The sequence below is a fragment of the Sinohyriopsis cumingii genome, chromosome 19 (genome assembly GCF_028554795.1).
Source record: "Sinohyriopsis cumingii isolate HCF-2022 chromosome 19, ASM2855479v2, whole genome shotgun sequence".
Taxonomy (NCBI): domain Eukaryota; kingdom Metazoa; phylum Mollusca; class Bivalvia; order Unionida; family Unionidae; genus Sinohyriopsis; species Sinohyriopsis cumingii.
The window spans coordinates 59,390,050-59,412,830 of NC_142979.1; the positions used below are offsets into that span (position 1 = coordinate 59,390,050).

Here is a 22,781-nt window from a genome sequence, read left to right on the forward strand (position 1 = left end):
TTATCTAAAAAGAATAATTACAAGGAACATTATCAATTTATTTCAAAAAAGTATGAAATTTTAAAACCTTTTCCCATCAATCTTGTATATCGGAAACGGAAAAGGTTTACCACCGGTTGGGCGTGCGTATTGAAGATGCTACAGACGGGAATGGTGAAAATATTAAAATTGTATCGATTTTCGCCTTTTATCAGATCCCATGGCGTCTGAGTAATTTGAACGGAAATATCACCTTGAATTTGAATAAGCTTGTTGTAGATATCGTGTGCTTCCTACTATTCCACGATGACCAAAGATCGTCTAGCGGCCATGAAAGCGGTAGGTGTTGACATGAACTGCACCCAGTATAACGCAGGGTTACCTGCCTTCATTTATGATGTCAGTCGCATTCTTCTGTAGCGACTTCTTGAAACATACATGCTAATGACTTATTATAACAACTTAAAAGCTTCGTTTGTGCATGTCAGTATTGTGGGACAAAAACTAATGTGGTTAGTTAGGTCAGTCTCTCACATCTACTTGTCTTTGGGGGGAGAGCTGAATATTGGTCAACGCCTATAACACTAGTATCATAAAACAAGATAACAGAGAACGCTTGTAACAATTACTCTTAACATTAAGGAGAATCCACTCTTGGTAAGAGATGCATTTTCTTTTTGCGGTCACGTTCAGAAAAAATCCCTTGTAATGTCTAGTACTCAATTATGAAAAGAAAAAAAAAACTCATAAAAACTGATTAACACTGTATTATGATTTGTTCTCAGAGTTTTTGCAAATTAGTTTGTGAAACAAAAATAATTCTTTAACAAATGCATTAAGATGTCTCAAATAATGCTACAATATAGGGCTTTGATCTATATTATGTGACAGCCCACCCATAGTGGGTGGCAAAATATATGGGAACTGAATGACAGTGATAAATTGAGACCAGTACTTAACAAAACCGAGTAAATGTTCACATAAATGGTATAATCTTGCAAATAGCAGTAATTTGTCATTTTGTAAAATATAAATCAATGGGAGATTCTGAATATTTAATTGGTTTTGAGTCAGATCGAAATGATGAGCCATATTACCATGAACAGGCAAATTGTTAGTTTCCTCCAAAGATTCTAGTTTCCAATTTGTGGGCTGTACTGTGCTGCATATTTATTAACTTGTCACTTGCTGTCTTCAACAGATTGACTGTTATTTAACAATTTGTAACAATAGCTATAGAATTGTAGTTGTGTTTAAAACTTTTATATTACGTGTAAAACTTCATGTGACACAAGGTTTGAATTTTCTTGTGAAGCTGAGGGTTTAAACACTGTTTTCCAACTGTGGAAAAATCATGAGACTTTGGATGTTGACCTCAAAATGAAGGTCAAGATAAAGGGTTTTGTTCTGAATGCACAATTTAGTGTCATTTCGATGCAAAGGTAATAGCAAACATCATGCTTGATGTGTGTGCAATGACAATATAATAAATATCTCATTGTTCTTAAAGTGGCAGAGTAAAATATTTTGTCACATGGTAATCTATTTTGATATCAGATTAAAAAATTTGCTAAAGATCACATGCTTGATCTAAATCTTGTGAGCTGATTGTCAGATCCTATATCCTCCCACCCATTCCATGTTGTCACAGTTTTATTGCCACTGCCCTATATGGGGTAATATTGTTTGAATCATTAAAATTAAGCCATGCCACCCTTGCTTGAGCACAAATCATGGGTTATGGGTATAATCTTATTTCAAACATAATTAGTGAACACAAGCTGGTTCAGTAAATGGTTTCACTATTGAGGGTTTACCTTCAGTCATGTGGAATGGTAGTGGGTTGACAATATCATCACTTGTGTGCACAAGTAAGCTTCTCGTGTGCATATTATAAACATGCACATCTTCAAAATCTTGTTAGAGATTAGTGTTATGACTGGTCAGCCTGGTGTCAGGATAATGTGACTGGGTGGGACATAATACTACATGTCTGTGGCATGATGCCCCAGTGTTTATAGGTTGCTTCATTTGTATGGGAAAATATGAACGAGTTTTGGGATGGAATACTGCATGACTTTGGGAGTGCAGTATATCCTTCCGACAAACTGAGTTCATATTTTCCCATACAAAGGCATTAACCTTTTTATTATTGCTCATTTTTTTTTATTCTACCTAATAAACCTTAGGTATAAAAACAATACACTACAAGAAACAACGTAAATGAATGTATGTCACATTCCAGACTAAATACACAAGCGCATATTCATCATTACACAAATCAACATTATTACTGGGCACATAACTCTGCCCAGATAAATTTGAACTTAGTCACGCGCTTGACTTAACTTTCGAAAGAAAATGGCGTGTCTAGTTAAAATTGAAATTTGTAGTCATATATTGTGAATGAATGTGCATTGCAACAACTTTTCCATTTGATCTGAAATGAATAGATTTTGGTATTTTTCTCGATTCTAGAAAATTTCATGATTATTGACTGGATTTTTATGTGACGATTCCACATGAAATGCTTGAGATTTAATAAGCTAGGGAGAAGCGTGTTGACATCTGCAAATGTGTTTCTGTTTCTGTCATTGAATGTTTGAAATCATAATGTGGGAAAAATATGAAGTCTTTCAATTGCAATTATCAAAAAGATGCTATGGAATTTAGTGCTTATTTCATTTTGAGTGCAGTAAGGAGGATGCAGTTGCACTTATCATTGAAATTACAGCACAATTTAGAAATATGTAATCCAGATTGAAAACCTATGACATGGCTCATGTAATTCAGATTTGCAGAATTAAGAAAGTACATTTTTAGGAAATGCAGGATGTAAAACTGTAAGTATATTTTATTTTGCCATTCTTATCACCAGCTGAATTATAGAGTATATGACTTGTCACTTGTATGTTATTTGTAAGGACATTATCTTGCATCTGTTATATAATGTAGCTAGTCTAAATCTGTAACATTGTATCAACATGGAATATGACAAAGCAGCTGGTATGTGGCAGTCCACGAAATATCTGTTTTAGTTCATTCAGAAACAAATTTAAACAACCACAACGTAAAGAGCCTCTTACGTGAGTGTACATGATTTGTGTACAAAATCAAAAGTGCTGGCATCTTCGTACATTGTTTATTTACAATAGAAAGTATTTCCTTTATGCACGTGAATGCTAAATGTGTATTGTCGCACAAGTTCATTATAGGGTAATATTGAACGATTCTGACAATGTAAAGTTAATGGGGAAAAAATGAGCATATAATAATAAACATTACTGTTAACTGCCACACTTCAGACATTGCAGCAGTATGACTGAAAAATTGTTAAAGCTATGTTAAAATCCTAATCACACACACAAAATCTTGTTATTGATGATGAATGGATGGTAATATAAGTATGGAGCTTTCACTAAAAGACATTTTTTTTAGGTGTATATGGTCCTAAATTAAAATGGTGCTGATGTGACATAATATAGCTACCAGGGCAGCAATCTTTTAAAGTCTTTCCGAAGAGAAATTCATACAGATGTCGCGGAAATGTTTAATTACGCATATTTAGGTGCTTAGTTTTTGATCTGGGATGTAGAAAATCACTCATGCACGAGTCCTTTATATGCATGCAATAGCTGGGTGGCAAATTCAAAGACTTGCCATTTCTGCATCAACCACCTGCTGAGAGGGAAAATATGTTCATCAATTAAGCATTTCAGCAATGCTGATATTTACATTGATTGAATTCATAGGCAGAAAGACACAGATATGTACATGTGGTGATTGTAAAAGTACATCAGATGAATGCTTACTTTCATTATGGTGTTTGTTTCCTAATTTTGTTGTAGGGTTTAACGCCATTTTTCAGCACATGATAGGCTATACATGGCAGCCCTTATTAATGGTGGAGGAAGACCCAGGGGAAACCCCGGAAAGAACCACCGACCCATTAGAAACTACTAGCAAGCTTTCTCACGTACCTACATTAGCCGAATCAAGACTCAAACAGACAGAGGTGAGAATGGCAGTGATTCGTAACGGAGAGTGCTTTAGACCACTCGGCCACTTGGGGCTCACGTTTCCTAATGTAGATGAATGAGAAGTTCATGTGACCACAAAATCATGACATGTTGAGACTTAGACAAAATGCAGTTTGCAAATTTGGATAAGTAATTTGGGGTTAAATGGCAAATTGATGAAGATTGTAGTGAGATTTGGTAGAGTGCTAGAACTGATATTTTTGATGGAACAGTGGCCGAGTGTGAGTAAGTGCATGATGCCTGGCTTAGTGTTTGGGATGAGACCATTCCTTAGACTGACAATATTCAGTCCCACTCTGATGAACAGAAGACCTATATGTCAGTATTATAAAGAATTTGACTGGTTCTTCTCATTTGGACATTTAGCCCAATATGATTCTAGGAGGGGACTGCAATTTTTGCTGTTGGGAATCTTAATTTTACCATAGTTAATAGGAGTCCTAGACTCCTGTTTTTAAAATCCTATCGAGACCTATGATATCTAGTTTTCACTAAAGTCTTCGTATGATGTCTGCTTGGTCCTAAATGGTGCCAACTGTCTGTTCTCAGCTATGGCTGCGATGACAGCCACATTGGGCAGTCATACCAACATTGGGTTTTCACCAGTACACTTTTTATAACGAAAATGAAAATGTCTGTAGATTTACCCAACACTAAATCACATGACTGGACCCACAAATTAAATTTTGTCTACTTAGCAACCCTAGTCCAGGGAAGATACCCACTGGAATTGTCACTATTTTACATGGTCATTTTACTTTTTCCATATTTTATGGACTTTCATTATTAAAGAATACTATAAAAGCCAATAAAATTATCTTAAAAATAGATTTGATTTGTTAGAATTATTAATTTAGATATACACATTATCATAGGTTGAAAACTAAGTTATGGTAAATTCCACCTCCAGTATACAAAGTAAGTAGTTCAGTGACTCATGCATAATATAACAAGTAGTTCATTTGGAAACATATATAAGCTGGCCAGTTACTATACTTATTCAACCATTCAGAAAATTCAGTGACTTCCCGTGCAGAATTTTAAGATGTCAGGCTGAAGATTTCTTGATGCAGATTTAACTTTTGACCATATGCATTCCTCAAAATAAATGAATATTCCTTTGGGTTCTAAACATTCTGATCATTAATTTGATATATAAAAAAATGTCTATCAAATGAGATTAAGTCTACTCGCCTTTGCTTCAAAGTTAAGAAAGCTTTTAATTTTTCGACTTCTCCAAGTGCTTAGCATAGATGCTGTCTTTTATATTTCATAATTTTTGTAAAGATACATTTTTAACCAATAGTTGAAAACCATATCACTCACGAAATGTTCACACTATATTTGTTATGAATTACAACTAACAAATAAAAGGATTTTGCATTTATTCTTATACTATAAATGCAGTTTTGATGCTTGAAATTTTCATTGTGACAGTAATTTTTCTTATCTGTTTGAAATTGCAGTTAATGTATCAGCTTTATTTTCTCATTCAAATATTATAATCTGCTAGTTCATTATTATTGGGAGTGGGGTCGGTTTACAGTAAATTAATGAATTAAAAATATTGTAATGATTATAAATTGTTAATTACAATATTTGATTTTAATATTGATGTACGATGACTATCGATTATGATATGAGAATTGCCTCCCTGCTAGAATTAGCAAATATTTATACATACAGGATATTTAAATAGTTTTAAAAACTCTTGTGTGTCATGTATCTAACCATAATGATGGTAAGTCTTGGGACATGAAAACAAAATAAATTATTTTATGACCCAACACATGTAGACACCAAAATGCATTTGTGATTTGGATTTTTTAGCAAGTTTTCATTCATATCGGTATGATGTCTGCAGTGTGGCGGTTTGTAGTAATGTTTAGCACTGGTGCATCATGCCGCAGACATGTAGCATGATGTCCCACTTATCCTGACACCAGTCTGACCAGTCCTAACACTAACCTCTTAATGCACAGTGCCAAGTGAGGCAGCCGCTAGCACCATTTTTATACATCTTTGGTATGGTTCAGTTGGATTTGAACCCATGACCTCCCACATCCAAGGAAAATGATCTAATCCCTTAGGCAACCAGAGTGGTGGCACAAAAATGTAAAGTCAAAATTGGCAAGACATTTACACAGCATGCTCAAGTCTTGTTCAGTTACAATGTCATTTGAGGGGCCCAGAGTGGCCGAGTGGTCTAAAGTGCTATCTGTTATGGATCACTGCCATCTCACCTCTGTCTGCGTGGGTTCGAGTCTCGGATTTGGCTAATGTCAGTATGTGAGAAAGCTTGCCAGGAGCTTCTCGTGGGTCAGTGTTTTTGTCCGGGGTTTCACTGGGTTCTTCGTCCACCATTAATACTGGCTGCCATGTATAGTCTGTCGTGTGCTGAAAAATGGTGTTAAACCCAACAAGAACAATAACGATGTCATTTGACTGGGATAAATTACCATGATTGTTTTTATGTTGTATATTTTGCATGTACATATTTTATGATTTCTCCAGCATAAAATAAAGGTAAGAATAAAGACTAAAATTTATGGGCTGCTTAGACCAGAGTAAACCGAGTGATCTGTACTGTAGTATAAATTATTTGCAGCATACATATTCTGCTTAGTAGTACTTGTATCTTTGTTTATTCCTAAAAATATTAGATGCATATTTTGCATTATTTCATCACGTTTACCAAGTCTCATTCTTCCAGATTGTCTTTTAACATCTCCATTGCTGTTTTATTTACTGTTTCATGGGTCAAGATTTAAAAAATTTCAATGACATAAAGAATAGTACAAAGTGATATAATCTGTATGAAATGACACATGTTAAATGAATATTCATAAATATAAATATATTAGGCACATAACCGGCACATATTCACATAATTGTCATATATTCATTAATGAATGGACATAATATAGCTTTATATTCTGAATTTGATTCACTGGATCATCATTGATCCATTTTAGTTTTGTGTTTCAGCTTAACACTTGATTTTGGCAAGCTGGTTTTTTTCAGTGGCTCCATTTGATTATAATTGGTTGATTTATCATTTGTTTTCCAACAGAAATCCAGGCAACTTTTTTAATCCTAAATCTGTCTAAAGAGGGAATTTTTCACAAGGCACAACTGCTACCCCTCTGTACTATAACATTAATCCCGTTCCTTTTACATCAAAATAATAACACGATTAGTGTAGCCAGTTAAACATGTACTTATTTAAGGTTGCTTACATTGAAGTAAACCACCACTGCATTCTTTTTGTAATTTTTTTAAATCATTATTCCTGAGACTTCATATAGACATTGAAGTTTAGTTCATTGATGAATAAGGTTCATTACCAAGAGATAAAAATCTTCAATGTGCATGCAGTGATGCCATGATGCAAACAATATCACTACAAATGCCAGCAATGAGCTAAACGCAGCTTTCATTGTTTTCCTAAAGCTACCACATTTTAATGAATTAGGTGTTTAAATTTGAAAAGTTTTATCATGTGCTAAGTAACTAATGAAAACATTAACATACTTGAATATTTGTTTAACATGATATGGGCTGCATTTGTTCCAGATTGTGCTATTGCTTAACATCAGTGTATGCTCTTTGTCTGCCTTCAATTATCATAATAGATATGTTTTCTGAATTAATTTTCTTTCCAAACTAACAAATCATTAATTAAATAAAAAATTGTGTATTTTCATATATTTAGTATATTTGACATTAATTCAGTCTCAAAATAAATTGAATTCTCGAAAATACATCACACTAATGGACATCAAAGACTTTACTTTGCATCAGGGCCAGCTACCAGAAATTTTTTATAGTTGTAGGTATATTTACATACACACCCACACACCCCCCAATTTCTTTTGATGATATATGGCATCCAGGGTCAAGATTTTGAGGAGACAGGAAAAAGATTTTGGGAAACCCATGAGCATGCCCCTACGAAATGATCATGAAAAATTCATGAACTGTTCTTGAATGGTTCATGAACCATTGATGAATGTGCATGAACTGAAAATGGCCAGTTAATGAAATTATGTGTGTGTGTGACTTGGATTTTTAATGTAGCTTAATGAAATTATGAATTCATGAACCAGCACTTCACAAACAGGTCATAAAAGTTCACAAATTGGGTCATCATCATTCATGAACAAGTGCATGAACATATTCATGAACTATGATAAACAAAGTGTCTTATGAATGATTCATGACTTTGTGAACAGTACCTATAAAAAAAAATTTTTGATTTTCTGACAAACTCACAATTATCTATTTCATCCTGAATTATAAAATAACCTTAGACGTGGGGTTTTTAAAACACTATAAACTGCATCATATTATCTTAAAAATGATATTTAATGTCATATAAATTTCTAATATGCAACAGAGAACATGTAAACTGACAAGCGATATTCTTTTTTTTTACTCTTAGCAACACTTTTTGAATGTTTTGTAATTTTTGTTTGAAAATTTTTCAAGTGATATTGAGACAGTTGTGTTCAATCAACTGTTGAAGCTTATTTCATCAAGTCTTTCCAGTGGGGTTTCTTTTGATTTGACCAATCTTTTTCCCAGAGACTGACCTGTGAGATAACTCTTTTGTGAAGATGTTCAGGGCCTATAATTTGATCAGACCCCGCCCACTGTTACTACTGAATGTCTCCATCTGTAACTTAAGCTGTACCATCCGATAACTGTTTGGATCTTGAACACTGCTGCAGCAGTCACTATTTAATGTCCCTTCCATCTTGGCCATATGATCTCTAGTTTTCAAATTTTCCTCCTTAACCTACAAACATCATCCTCTAATAATTTTACTTTTCAGCATTCAGATCTGAAAGGAAGATGAAGTTATTTAATTACAGATAACCTCTGATGAACATTGTCTTTAGCTTTTAGCACATTGTTTTTGTACCCCACTTTAATCACTGGAATAATTATGATCCGACTAAAAATTATTTAATCCCTTACACTTAATACATAATTTACTGAGCATTTATATTATTGGAGAATTTTGTCACTAGTTGTATTTTAACTGAAGCCGACTAGTAATAGGTATAGTCACAGGAGTCAGATGTTTTAATCTATAAAATATGACAAAAAATGTTGTTGACATAGTTACACTAAATGACCTTATCTGAATGAATATATATATATATATATATATATATATATATATATATATATATATATATATATATATATATATATATATATAATACAGATAATGGTTATTTGGTTATTTCATATTTTTTGCCATTTTCTATTGATAAAACATCAGACTTGTGTGGTATAGGCCCTTAGTATGTCACTGAATGCATCCACTCTGACTCCATATGTTGCGTATAGCTGCTTCCAGTTTCATCACATTGTTAAAAAATTTGTACCTGTATTGTGTACAATTTGTCACATTAACTGTTTTAGGTTTGTTTTTGTTTTTGTTTTAAATTACCGAGTTACATCAGAACATCTAAATTCCTTATCAAAGATGTAGTACTGCATCTGGTATCAAGCTCAAAAGGGATGGGGGGGGGTGATGTTTGATAATGTTTAGTGATTTTAAAAAATTTGAAAAGCAAATTTAAATTAGGTCTGAACAAAATCATGCATCATTAGTTTGGTTAAACTAATATGATGACATATAAAAACCAATAAAATATCCATATAACTTCCAATTAAATAATCATGAATGACCAAGAAAAATATACTCATCATAATTTTGATGATCCTGGCTTTGTACGCTTTTCCGCCTAATTTTGCTCTCACCAGATCATTTCCTTCATATTCTTCATAATAGTTTCTCTGCACTTCTGCTTACTAAAAAAAATGATATTGAAAATATTTTCATCTGTCCATTTCACGGGGAGTTCGCGGTTTTTGTTTCAAGGGTTTTACTTGTTAACAGAACCGCTTGCATTATCTTTCGTTTGTGGGGGGAAAAGGAGGCTCAGCTACTGAATCTCACACATAGCTTTTTACCCAACCATATCATGTCTTCTTTCACAGTCATCCGATCAGGATAATCGTTGTTTACATATTTTGGTTTTTATGGCAAATTGGCAATCAGTGACTAAATCAGTAGAATATGCAGTTGGTGACAGTAATGGACAAAAACAGAACAAAGTCATTGAAAGCTTTTATAGCAAGTACATTTTGTTCATGCTGGCCAGAAAATATTTTCCCATATTAATCCAGTACTACTCAGGTTAAGTACACATTGAACAAAAGATCTCTATGAACATTTATACAGTATCATATCATAATAAAAAAATATTTTTCTTTATTTATATTTCACTAATATTGTGAGAAGTTTGTATGATGGATTTTCATGAATAGTTTATGAATATAATTATATAGAAATTTCATATACATTTTTAGCAAATATCTTGGTGGTGCATCAGAGTACTTGAATTGTTCATGAACCAAGTTCATGACATTTCAGGAACTTCAAAGGTATTATAATAGTTCATAAAAGTTCATCAGTATGTTCATGAACTTCAAGTACATGATTCTTCAAAATTCTTGAACTGTTCATGAACTTAGTTGAGGAACATTCATGAACAGTTCATGATTGTTCATGAAGTCATGAATTTGTTTTCATAGGGGTGTGCTTTATATGCATCCAATCTATCCTAGACATAATCACTTTTCATTGAGAAGTAAACAACAAGTTGGAACCAACTTTCGACATAGCAGATAAAAAGTCTTTGGCAACAAAAATCACTACACTTTGTGAACAGATAAATCAATTCAGCTAGTAGCCAGCTTAAACAGTATATCAAACCTCTTGGAAAACTTGTTTGAACCAACAGCAGCCCTGACAAATCAAGCTCAAGTAGCAATCAATGAATCATCAAATAACATCCAATCTGTATTTGGGCAGATTATCAATTCAGTCATGTTTATAGGAACTTGAATAACTAAATTAATTTTAAAATTTAAATACAAGCACTATGACTGATGAACCAGAAACTGTTAAAGAAGAAAACCTTCTTCAGGATAATTTGTGCAGACTGAAGAAAGAAAAACATTAAAAAGAATCTGAAAATGAAGTAAGGGAACAAGCAAAACAAAAAATAGAAATCATTAGATAGCAAAATTAGACATTATTCTGTAAAATATTTAAGTAAAAGAAATGAGACACAAAGTAAAAACTTGATTACAAGGCAGGGAATGATTACTAAAGAAATAGGAGATTACTAAAGGAAAAAGAAATAAAAATGCTTCTGAGATGTTTGGTTCCCTAAAACTTGAACATGATTATCTTTCTGATAAACTGTGAAATCAAGAAAGTTAAAACAATTCCTAAGAGTGAACAGAAGAGAAAGCTAATATAAAAAAATGCAAGTAGGAATTAATTACCAAGTTTAAGAACTTGTATAAAACCAAAATGACAGAAAAGACCAGTGAGTTGAACTTGAAGTTACTTTTGTGTCAAAAGATCACTGTATCTACATTGTTACAAACTTTCTAAATAAGATGGGGAAAATATTTACATAAGTTTTCTTAGTTAACTTATTATCACCTACACATGCAAAATTCGTGACAGCAAAAATTCTTTCAGTTGGAAAGTGTACCAAGGAGATTTTTGTTTCTCAGTCTTGCATCTTTAGGCGATACACTGTCATAGTGATATATTTAAAAATAAATATTTACAAGATTTTAAATTAAAATCTTGTTGGTTTTAGATTTGTCTTTAAGCAAAACAAACCAGGCATTATACAAGATTACAAACTCAGGAAATGGCTGATTTTTATGTACTTAAATTTACTGTAACTTTGGTTCTAGTAGAGATAATTTGATAATTTAAACTGTTCTGAATAAGTTTCAGTGAGCTTTTTAATTTGGAATAATTTTATTAATTTGTAATATTTTAAAACAGTATGATGCGTTTGCTATTTTCTTTTATGCAACTATGAGTGTGCCTTTGGTAATTTTTTGAAACTGAATTCTTAACTGATGCTAGCCTGTATTTTCATTTTTGTAAGAATTTCTGGTACTTGTTTTACTCTTCAGCCTATGCCCAAACTTCCTTGTTGGGTAAGAAATATGCCAAGATTTGGGGTCAAAAGATTAAAGGAGAAAATGATTTTAGCTCTTTTGGTCATAAACTAGATCAGCATATGGGTTGGTCTTTTGTCCATCAAATCCAGCAACACTGTAACCATCCAGAAAATCTTACAACTACTAAACCTACACGAATGGTCATATCAGCATACGGTTTTCACTGAAAGACTTCTGATAATGTCTCATTGGTTAAAGTGATATTGGTGCTGATGTGATCTTTTAATACAGCTGCAAGGATTGCCATCTTGAAATCTTGTTATCACAACTTCAGGTGATTGTTCATATACATGTAGTGTGTGCTTTCACCTGAAGACAAGACTTCTTGTGATGTCTAGTTGGTCCTAAATGGACGTCTGATATCCACCACTGCAGCCATCTTGAATATCTTGTTATTGTTGCTCCTTTAGATTTCAAAGCCATCAACATGGGGTTTAATCTAGAAGACACGATGTCTTGTTGATCATAAATGAAAATGGAGCCAGTATGACATCCAATATATCCACCAAAAGAGCTAATTTGAAAATCTTGTAATTGCAGAAGAATATCAGGGAGATTTCAACACTAGGCACCTAAAAGAGAAAGAAATGGTCTTAAATTGAATTCCTGGAAATTATATTTGGCCATTATAGCACAAGCCATTTTGATGAACTATTGTTTCATAATAACTTATGTCAGACCATGTACCTTGATCTTTAGTTTGTAGAATGACTGCAGAGAAAATGTGGAAGATGACTTGATTTTGTGGTCATACAGCCACTGGTTCAAGTCACTGTTTGTCAAAAAAAAATGGGTTGTGCTGAGTAAGTTTTGATTCAGAACAAGTTCCTTGAGCAAACTTTTTGGATGGTTTAGACTTGGAGTAATAATGAAATCAATTGATTTTGGAGTCTAAAGGTCAGGAGTCATTGACACAGTAATGTGCATTCATGGCACTAATTTTAAATTAAGCACTATAAGCATGAGTGTGTGTTACATAGACTTCTCACAAAATAAGTGATGCTATCCCCGCTGGACATTGACAAAACTGCAGGGTGGGGTGGGGCAATGCTGTTTAATGACTGAGTACATTTCAGTAAAAGACATTCTCTAACAAAGTTTTCTGTATAAATACTTTATTTTTACGATGCCCAACCACTGAAAGATCAAATGCATTATTCCAACTGGTTTCAGCAACCTTCACATTTATTACATCTCTGCTTTTTGTTGTTTTGCTGTTGATTCAGTTAGGAACCAAACAAGGTTGCACATTTAAAAAACTGGTGACATTCATGAAACACTGTCAACATTGAAACTAATTTTTAAAAATATTATTATTAGTATAATATTAATGTCCTGATTCCATTGTAAGTAATAGACTTTTGTAGTGAAACCTGTTTTCGTCCTTGATGAAATCTGTGATTACCAGTTCAGGAATCTTAAGTTGACCACAAACTCTGAAACTTACTTTTCCACAGTGAACCATATCTATGAAACAAAGCTTTTTATCTGCCAAGTATTTATTTCACTTGGTTGCTGTGCTGTCTTTGATAACAGTTGCAAATGAGTGTAAATTTATGGTAGTTTAATTATTTAATGATGTAATGTGCACAATAATATTTATAACTGTGTTCAGTTGATGAATTCAAATAAGTTGATCTGACACGTGACTACGGCTGCTAGCTCTTACACATGTAGGATTTATATGCCTTTTAACTTTTCTTTTAATCCACCTCCTTTATTTGATACAAAAGATGTAATTAATGTGATAATACAAAGATGGTCTGCTTTTAATTCAACAAAAAATAATTCCACAAGTCGGTTATCAAAACACGGTTGGCGTTTAATCTTTAGGTTCTCATGTAAGTGCTTGCAGAAATAGCTGTTAAAGTAGATAGGCATATTTCTCATTTGAATACAAGAGGGCACATTGCATTTATGATGATTACACTCAACTGAACTAAAAGATAGAAATTGCACTTGACAAAACTTATTTAACTGGTTCATTGAATATTGTTTTTATGGTGTGCTAAGAATGTTGTTTGGAAACAATTTAACAAAATATATGACTTAATAAAAGTTGAGAATGTCATAATGTTGTTTCACATTTCCAGGTACTATCTCTGTCTTTGATGATTAAATGAGTGATATATCAAGGTTTCAGTTGCCAATCTGTTTTCTTCATGTTAAAAAAAATACATCAGTTCTGGGGGATATACTCATTCATAAAATGGGATCACACCTGACCTGCCCTAGAAGTGGGTTCCGAGTTATCACATTGTGAGTTATCGAGGGAGTAGTATAGTTGCATGAATTGTGTTTTAACTGATGACAAAGGTATTCTGCCTGCTGATGTCCATTCACACTCCAAGATTTGATTTTGCCCCAAAAAGTTGGAAAAGTAGGAAGACTTCAGATCAATAGATAAGCATATCTGCATATTTTACACATAAATTGACTTAACAGTGTGCAAAAAATTCTAAGAATACAATTAAGGTGCACATAACAGTTTTATTTTAATCACTTAGTCTATTGTTGTCTGCCTGTAAAATTTTACAGCATTGACACGATGTTTTATTATGGTGCATTCAGTCCTTGTAGACAAGTGGTTACCAGCCTTTTTTGGCCATGACCCTAACAAATATTTTTCTGAGTCTCAAGGCCTTGTTTCCAGTTTTGATAAGTTTTGCCATCTGTCAAAATCCTGGAAACCCTCCAAAATGTCCTCCCAATCTTGGAGTTGGTAACCACTGATATAGATTATGCAAGCCACATGGACTTGGCAGTATGCAATTGGCCAAGTTTAGATGTGTGCATTATCATGTGTAGTAGCCTGGTTAGTGTTAAAAGTACACGGTTGCATTAATGGATCAATATAGAATTTTTTTTACAGTAATAGTAGATGGCTCATCTGTTGCTGGTTGATAATTAGAAGGCTGATGTACTTATCACAATTTGAACACTCATAATGTACATGCCAAGAAATGAGCACACACTAAGCTGTCTTGATGAATAAGTTGTAGATGTTATGTCATGCATTCTTCACAATAACCTACTAAAACTTAAGACTCCAGGTGGAAGCTATTACAAATATTTATGTTCGTTTTTTTTTGTGTGCTGTTTACACTACATCCATCCGCAACCATGCACATGACTTTATTCAGGATTTTAACTCTCACTCATCATCTACTCATTCTTGAGAAACATACCAGATATCATTCTTACTCAGTCGGCATAAATGAAGCTTTTATGACAAGCTGGTGTCCATATTACCCATGAACATGTGACCTTTGACCTTTGACTTCAACCCCATGGCTGTATCTTGGCTGTAATCCCTTATCATTACAGGCTTGATTACTTTCCTTTCATAAATAAAGATAAAATTAGAGAGCAAGGAAAATATTGATGTACAGAGATGTTACAAGGGAAATATTGATGGACACAGATCATCTATCACAATATATCCCCGAAAGTGTGTACATACCCAATTATATTTATAGCTCTGTATGGCCTATCTTGTACTGAAAACTGGCAAAAATCGCATAACAACTGAACCGGGGAGTAAATTATGCCATTCTAGAGCTCTTTAGTTAAACCACACATATGCTTACTTAATAGCTTGGTTATCTTGTCCCATGAGTTTTTGTAATGAAATAATTTGATCCCATGTCACTTGTCAAATTTCTTCTTCATAATTTAAAATTTAAAATTCTACAAGCTTCCAATTGCTGTAGAAATTTTATAATCTGTGCTGGGTTGTAATGATTGTATAAGGAACAAATGCAAAAAAAATCTTTAAATATTAACATTGTGTTGTGATTAAAGTTGTGCGTTTAAATGCAGAACACATGTATCAAAGCCAGACATTGAATCATTCATTGACACATTGGTATTTTACATTCTGCTTTTTTCAGGCCCAGAGTGATGAGGAGGAAGTTGATGAAGTCCCAGTGGCAGTGGACACTGGTGGTTTCATGGATGAGTTCTTTGAACAGGTCAGAATCACTGATATAAACTTATATGTATTATATTTAACTGATAAAAAGCCAGTATTTGCTGATAAGTCCCACTATTTATGTAATAATGCTGATTTTTTTTATACTTAAGATATCATTTGTTCAATAACAATCCTGCCAACCAGTCCAATTCAGTCTATCATTCTGATTATCAAACTGCTATTATGAACTCAAAATTTGAAACAAAATCTGAATTATCTTGCTTTTGCTCACGTCATGTGACAAATGTTTTATGTGATGTGACTTCTATTTTACCTCTCACATGAGCAGCTGGATAATTATTTACCATTTGTTTGTCTTGGATGACACTCTAATAATCATGTTCTCTGCAGATAATGAATAGAATATGATACTATAGGTGAAGTCCAATGTAGTGTACGAAGACTAATGTTAAGCAGAAACACCCCAATCAATATGCTACTAATGCATTTCTGAATATCATAAGCAATTTTCTTTTTGGAGAGAGTTACATTTTTGCAGGGTTTATGGAATATATAGCCAGTTGCTACTGAGGAGAAACATATAAGAAAACATTTAAAATTCAAGAACACATATCGTACAGAAAGGCAGTGGAGGCCAATAACAAAGTTACATTTCTTGGCATTCCAGATGCTACATTTTTGGGGGGCCTTTGGGGCTTTGGAGTTTTCCTGCACATACAAGTCCTTCATATGAATTTCTCCTATTGTAAAGGCTTGGCAGATATGCAGTGATAAACCTACCTTCTACATTTTGACAATTTCATCAGGCATGCTCCTGATCTTGTCATGGGTGAAATTCTGCATGTAGAATCTTGATAATCTGTGTTCCCATTATTTATATTCAAATCCCTGACTCCTTCGATAAACATAGGATATTAAAAAAAAAGGTTTGTAACTTGAGAAACTGCAGTTGCATACATTGTCCTGATTTCTTGATTGTACATATACAGTGATATGTTTGAATACTCTGGGTGTCATAATATTCCTTTTCAACAAGCGATCATAAATTTTCCTTTTCAACGAGTGTTCATACAAGTTTAAGAGTTAGATTTGGGAATATCTAAGGGACACAGAATGTCAGAATTTATGATTTTCATTTGGTCAGACATTGTTACACATAACCCATATCACCAGTATTTTCAAGATTGGGGCAGCGTTATTAATATATCATCACACCAAAATAATGACATATGCAGAAATTTTTATAAATATGTAACTACCTGTCACAAGACAGATTTGTGTGACTTATATTTGAAAGATTTCCAGCTGTCTCAGTTTCCATCAACTTTAGTTCTAAATGATTTCTTTTGGTCAATTCTCCACTCTAGCAAGCTACACATGGGTACCATAAAAAAGAAGACTGCTGATTGAGTGAAGAATTTTAGCACTTCATTATTTTGACCAATCAGCTGTTGCCTCAATATTATCTGCTTTATAAATTGATCATACCAGCATCCATTGTGTGAAAGTTGGTGGGAATTGGCTGAGAAATTTAAAATTCTCACTTCAGGTGTAAGTTGGCGACAGTTTTTTTGTGAAAAGTTGATACATGCTTACAGTAATGTCTGCTGGCATATTCCCTTTAGCATGACTATATATATATATATATATATATATATATATATATATATATATATATATATATATATATATATATATATATATTACCATCTTAGTATCAGGCTTACATATAGGGAATGTAGAATTAAATTAAAGTAAGTTTACGCTTACAAATGCTACCAATGGTAGCTTAAAATGCAAACTAACTTTTACTGACTTGGGACATACTGAAAAGTAAATGTGCCTCATCATTCGTTACGAGATTATGCTGTTTGTCCACGGAATTCAGGCGTATAACAACCTGTGACAAAATTATTGAATATTTTAAATCTCTGTGTGTGCATATTTTTGATGGAACTACTTGTATTGTGGATTCAGTGTACATGTATGTGATGAGATTCATGGGTGAGTACACAGTGTTGATAACACTATTCATGCTATACATTAGATGTGCATATAAAAACAGTATACACATATGTACCAATCTGTGGTTCTCTAAATAAAGTAAAAAATATTATATATGCCTGCCCTGTTTTCACTACAGGTGTATTTCCCATTTAATATGCATTGATTTAAGATGGTAACTGTGCCAATGAAGCATGTATTTTACCATCCACATTTATTACCTCCCCCCATGCACATTTTTTGTTGTACATGCATCATTAATGCCATTTTCTTCAGCTAACTGACCTGGTTGCTTATAACACGGTTCAGTCTATAACCTGATCGGGTTCTATGGCTCCCAACTACAGTGATACAGTCGGGTCAAACTGTATATGCTGAAAATATGTCTTACTATCTCTACAATTACTTCAAACCTATATATGGTTGTAGGATGGAGGGTGGAGATCTCGAGAGATTTCTAGTTATAACACAGGGGCAAATTTATTACTGCACACCCATTATGCAGATATTTAAGCTAAAGTTGCTGATTTAAAACATAAAAATGAATGAATAATTATTCTGAAAGGTTTTATTATACAGATGTAGATTTCAAAACTTTGTTTTAGACCTGTCCAAAATTTGCAAAGAAAAGACTTAAAAAGACATTGTGGAATAAGTGTAAATGTCTGATTTGCAGAAAAATATTAAAGAAAAAAGTTACCTTTACTTTGCACACTGCCTTATGTGGACTTCGTAGTAAAATAGCAAGATGATTTTCTCACACACCATCTGAGCACAAAATTATCTTTGTTCATTTACCCATTGAGATTTTTTTCGTTTTCGCCTGAAATGGGTGTAGGAAACACATTCTGAATACATCAAAATACCTCTGCTTCCAGGAAATTTTCTTTTAGCCTGATGATTAGTTATGTTAGTAGCATTGTTTTGCACCAGCTACTCACTTGTGGATGTGTAGAAGGTGTTATGTATCGGTATATTTGATTTAATTTATATTTGATTTAATTGTTTGTTTGGTGGCTTAATTTTTTTATATTCCATTACATGCTATTGTAATGTAACTTTATTTACTGGATTTGACAATGTCCAAAAATTCAGTTCAGTTTGACCTGTTTTTTGTATTATAAACAATTACTAATAGAAACTTTGTATCTAATGCTGACCTAGTTCTTGACCTTGATTCAGAACCAGTAAGAGTTGTAGTAAACAACTTTTTTTAAATTTAAAAAAAAAAATCTTTCTCAGAGTAAGATTTATAAAGTGGAATCAAGGCCATACTTGGAGTACATGACAAATAACATGAAGCAATTGTTATAAACTCTGTTTTTTCCCCAGAGGATTGACCCACATCCGGGCATTATTTTTGCACTGTAGCTAGATTTATTACTGATGTTTTGAGAAATAATAATTATTCTTGCCTTAACACTTGAGAAGTTAAAGTGTTTTATGTTGTGACCAGTTTTTGGGCTAATTATTGTATTTTATTTTAAAGAAAAGTGATTAATTTCTCTGGAAATACTAGTGCTCTAAATTAATTCTCGGACAAAGACATTTATCGAAATTTACATAGAATTAAAAAACTGGAATATTATTTTTTGTGATTCAACAAAGAACTGTTGACATCAGTACAACGCTGACCACAGCATACGTCATCGCCCTCCATTTTGAATTTCATTGGGATGCAAACTCAGTTTCATTAGGAATTTTTGTTACTAGGACTTCTATTTTTTAATTCCTGGATTATTTTTTGGTTCGTAAAACCAGAAATTATTTTTCTCATTTTAACCTTGTTTATCTAGGGAAATTATTTGTTAAATTTTATAAAGCTTGTTGTCTTCACTCTTCACACGTAACAAAGGGCAAAAGTTGGAGATTTTCTCTCTCTCTGTCTCTTTTCTTTTTTCTTATTGGACCCCATCATTCTTCTGGACACTTTTTACTCCCAATCCCCAACTTGTCCTACTTTATGCAAAGTTTCACCCATCTGTGTGCAGTTCAGACTGGTCTGTCTTAGATCTCTGGCCAAAAGCCTAAAATCTGGACACAAAATGTTTTTCCCTCTGTAATGCAAGCATAAAGTCCAGATTATTTGGTATCATTGTCAAGTTGCCTCTGTATACTTTTCTGTAATATCACTTTGGTGTATCTTAATAAACCTTGATGCTACGAAGTTCCCAAGCATAAATGTGGCTTCAGGGGTTAATGACCTTCATAAACCCAAACAGGTCATGGCACAGATGCTGACAAGCCCTTTTATACTTCCTGCAGAATTTTACGGAAATTTACCCCTGGCAAGGTTAAAGATGCAAACGGGTATCCGGGTACTCTGGTACACGCCCGTTGATTATAACCCTGGTAATAACATGAGCCAAAGTGTACCCATTTACCATATACAAGTTTTCTGCCAGTGCTTGTGAGGGCAGTACTGACTTTGTTTTCAAGCTGACAGTCCTTTGAAATGAGCTGCAAATACATGTACTTTTACAGTACCAAGCAGAGGTCGGTCTTTTCCAGTAAATAACTGACCTGAATCCCATGTTTTTCTAGATGACAGCTCTCTGATTCGCACAACTGACTGTTCACCTGCATTCGTGAATAGATTTCACAAATTGTATGATTAAAATGTTATTCAAAGCTCAAGCTCAGTCTCTAAATAAGCAACTACATATGACATTGAGGCCAAGGAAAGGGAGTCTGACAATATTTATGATGAGTCGACCGCAACGATTACTAGACAACAATGGAGGATTCTTGGACTTTTACTAGATGACATTAGGTAGTGATAGTTATAGGATACTGTGAATTAAAAAAAAATGTTTCCTTAACTTCAGGTTTGTAGACATTTAATTTCCTTTTGATCAGGTACCTGGGTAACCAATCATTAGGATCGATGGGTACCCAGTAGAAGTTTTAAAAAATTTGACATCTTTAGGCAGGGTAAATTCTGGCACTTAGTGGGTAACAGCTGCAGGGAAACATTATTCAAGTGTGGTTTGCAGGGGAAATCATACTTTTATATGGATAGCAACAAAACTATAGCTTAATTAATATTTGTAATTACTGGTAAAAACCTGTTAAATACAGAATATTGGCTCAGTGTGAATGCAACAAATTTGTTTCTGTATGGTCAAAATTTGCAATACAAATAAAAATGTAGCTTTAAAATTAGTGATACTTTAAGTAACAACTAACCATTAAGTGGAATAATGAGGGGGGTGTTCCAAATGTGCTAAATCTGGAAACGAGGCTCACATTCATTAATAGCATAATAATATAAAATTAAAAAGGACAAAGGATGATTTGTGATCAGTTTATATGTGAATATGAAATATACTCGGAAATCATACCAGTCATCATTTGGAATAGAATAACAGTAGGTATTAATTAATTAACTAATATTGACCGTAAATGTTGAAAACACCCTCCCAACTAGGCATGATGTCATAGTTCCATTCACAGAATAGTAGTACAGTACTAAATATAAGTACTACCATTCACCATGCTTCAACACCGAGGGCTTTACAATTAATAAACTTAAAGGCTAGATTTCTTGCTCAGTACAGTACTGTTCTTCTTTCTTCACAATGTGCAACTGAATATGTTTGTTCTCATCCCCCATTATAGCAGCCCGGAGAAGTATAAAAACCCCATTAAGTCCAAGATCGTGAGGTTTAGCAAGGTTGTAGTTCAGTGACAAATACAATTTAAGAAGTGTACCATTGTATATATATATATATATATATATATATATATATATATATATATATATATATATATATATATATATATATATATATATATTTTACCATGGTATATGTAGGATGTTTGATTGAGGTTGTTAGTTCTAGTAGCACTTTTAACATATTTGACTATACATGCTGAATAAATGAGAATGAAATGCCTTTTCCAGGTACACACCAAAGCAAAGTGGATGTGAAACTCATAACTCTTGGATTGTGAGTTCAAGTTTCGACCAGCTGAACTATCTAGAGTTGGTGAAATTGAATAATTTAAGTTGTAATTCATTTTTAAACTAAATTGCAATAAAATAATGGGATTGATGACAATAATTAAGAGTGCTGTTTCTATAATGAGGGGGTACTTTGTATTGAAATGATTGATATATTGAAGTCTTAATGTGCACTCCTTTGTTTCTGAGGGTCTGCATTGTTTTATTGTATGTGCACTACCATTATAGAAACAGTACCTTGGGTGAGACAGAGGCAAAATAGTATCTTCTTGGTGTAAAACTATACATTGCATTAGCTGGAAGTTATGTTAATGTTACTCAGTGTGGACAACTGTTAGGTCAGGGCCTGTTTGAGAATGTACTCAGATGTGTGAACTGAAGGAACCATAAGTGTTACTTGAGTACCTTGAATACAATAAAGCTTGCCTCTGGACCTTGATGAAATTAAATTACGTGTAGAATTAATTATGTAACTGTAAAATGTTAGTAATAAACATATTGATTTAAGCTTTAAATGTTAGAGATCTTTACTGACATAAGCACATGCATGCTTATCATTGTTAAAAAAAGAATATTTTAGCAAACAGGCAAATGAAATAAATACACAAGTGGATGAAATCAAGGCAAAAACATCAGACAACACGTACTTCTGTCAAGTCTGTGCATATACATACCATATATGCTAGCCTATAAGAAGAATCCAGCTGGAAACTGGACAGACCCTGATCTGCCCTCAATTGATGAGTAAGCAGATCTGGATCTGCAGTTTTTTGGAGTA

General features: G+C 33.3%; 1 protein-coding gene across 1 annotated transcript in view; it reads left to right on the forward strand.

The window, feature by feature from the left end:
- The first annotated feature begins 108 nt into the window (after window positions 1–108).
- The window catches only part of LOC149775789 (syntaxin-like), a 124,003-nt gene continuing 101,330 nt past the window's right edge, over window positions 109–22,781 (forward strand). The window contains exons 1-2 of the mRNA XM_089943548.1: window positions 109–318; window positions 15,989–16,069. Coding sequence (XP_089799674.1) covers window positions 286–318; window positions 15,989–16,069 — 114 coding nt within the window. The 5' untranslated portion in view covers window positions 109–285. The remainder of the gene's footprint in view (window positions 319–15,988; window positions 16,070–22,781) is intronic.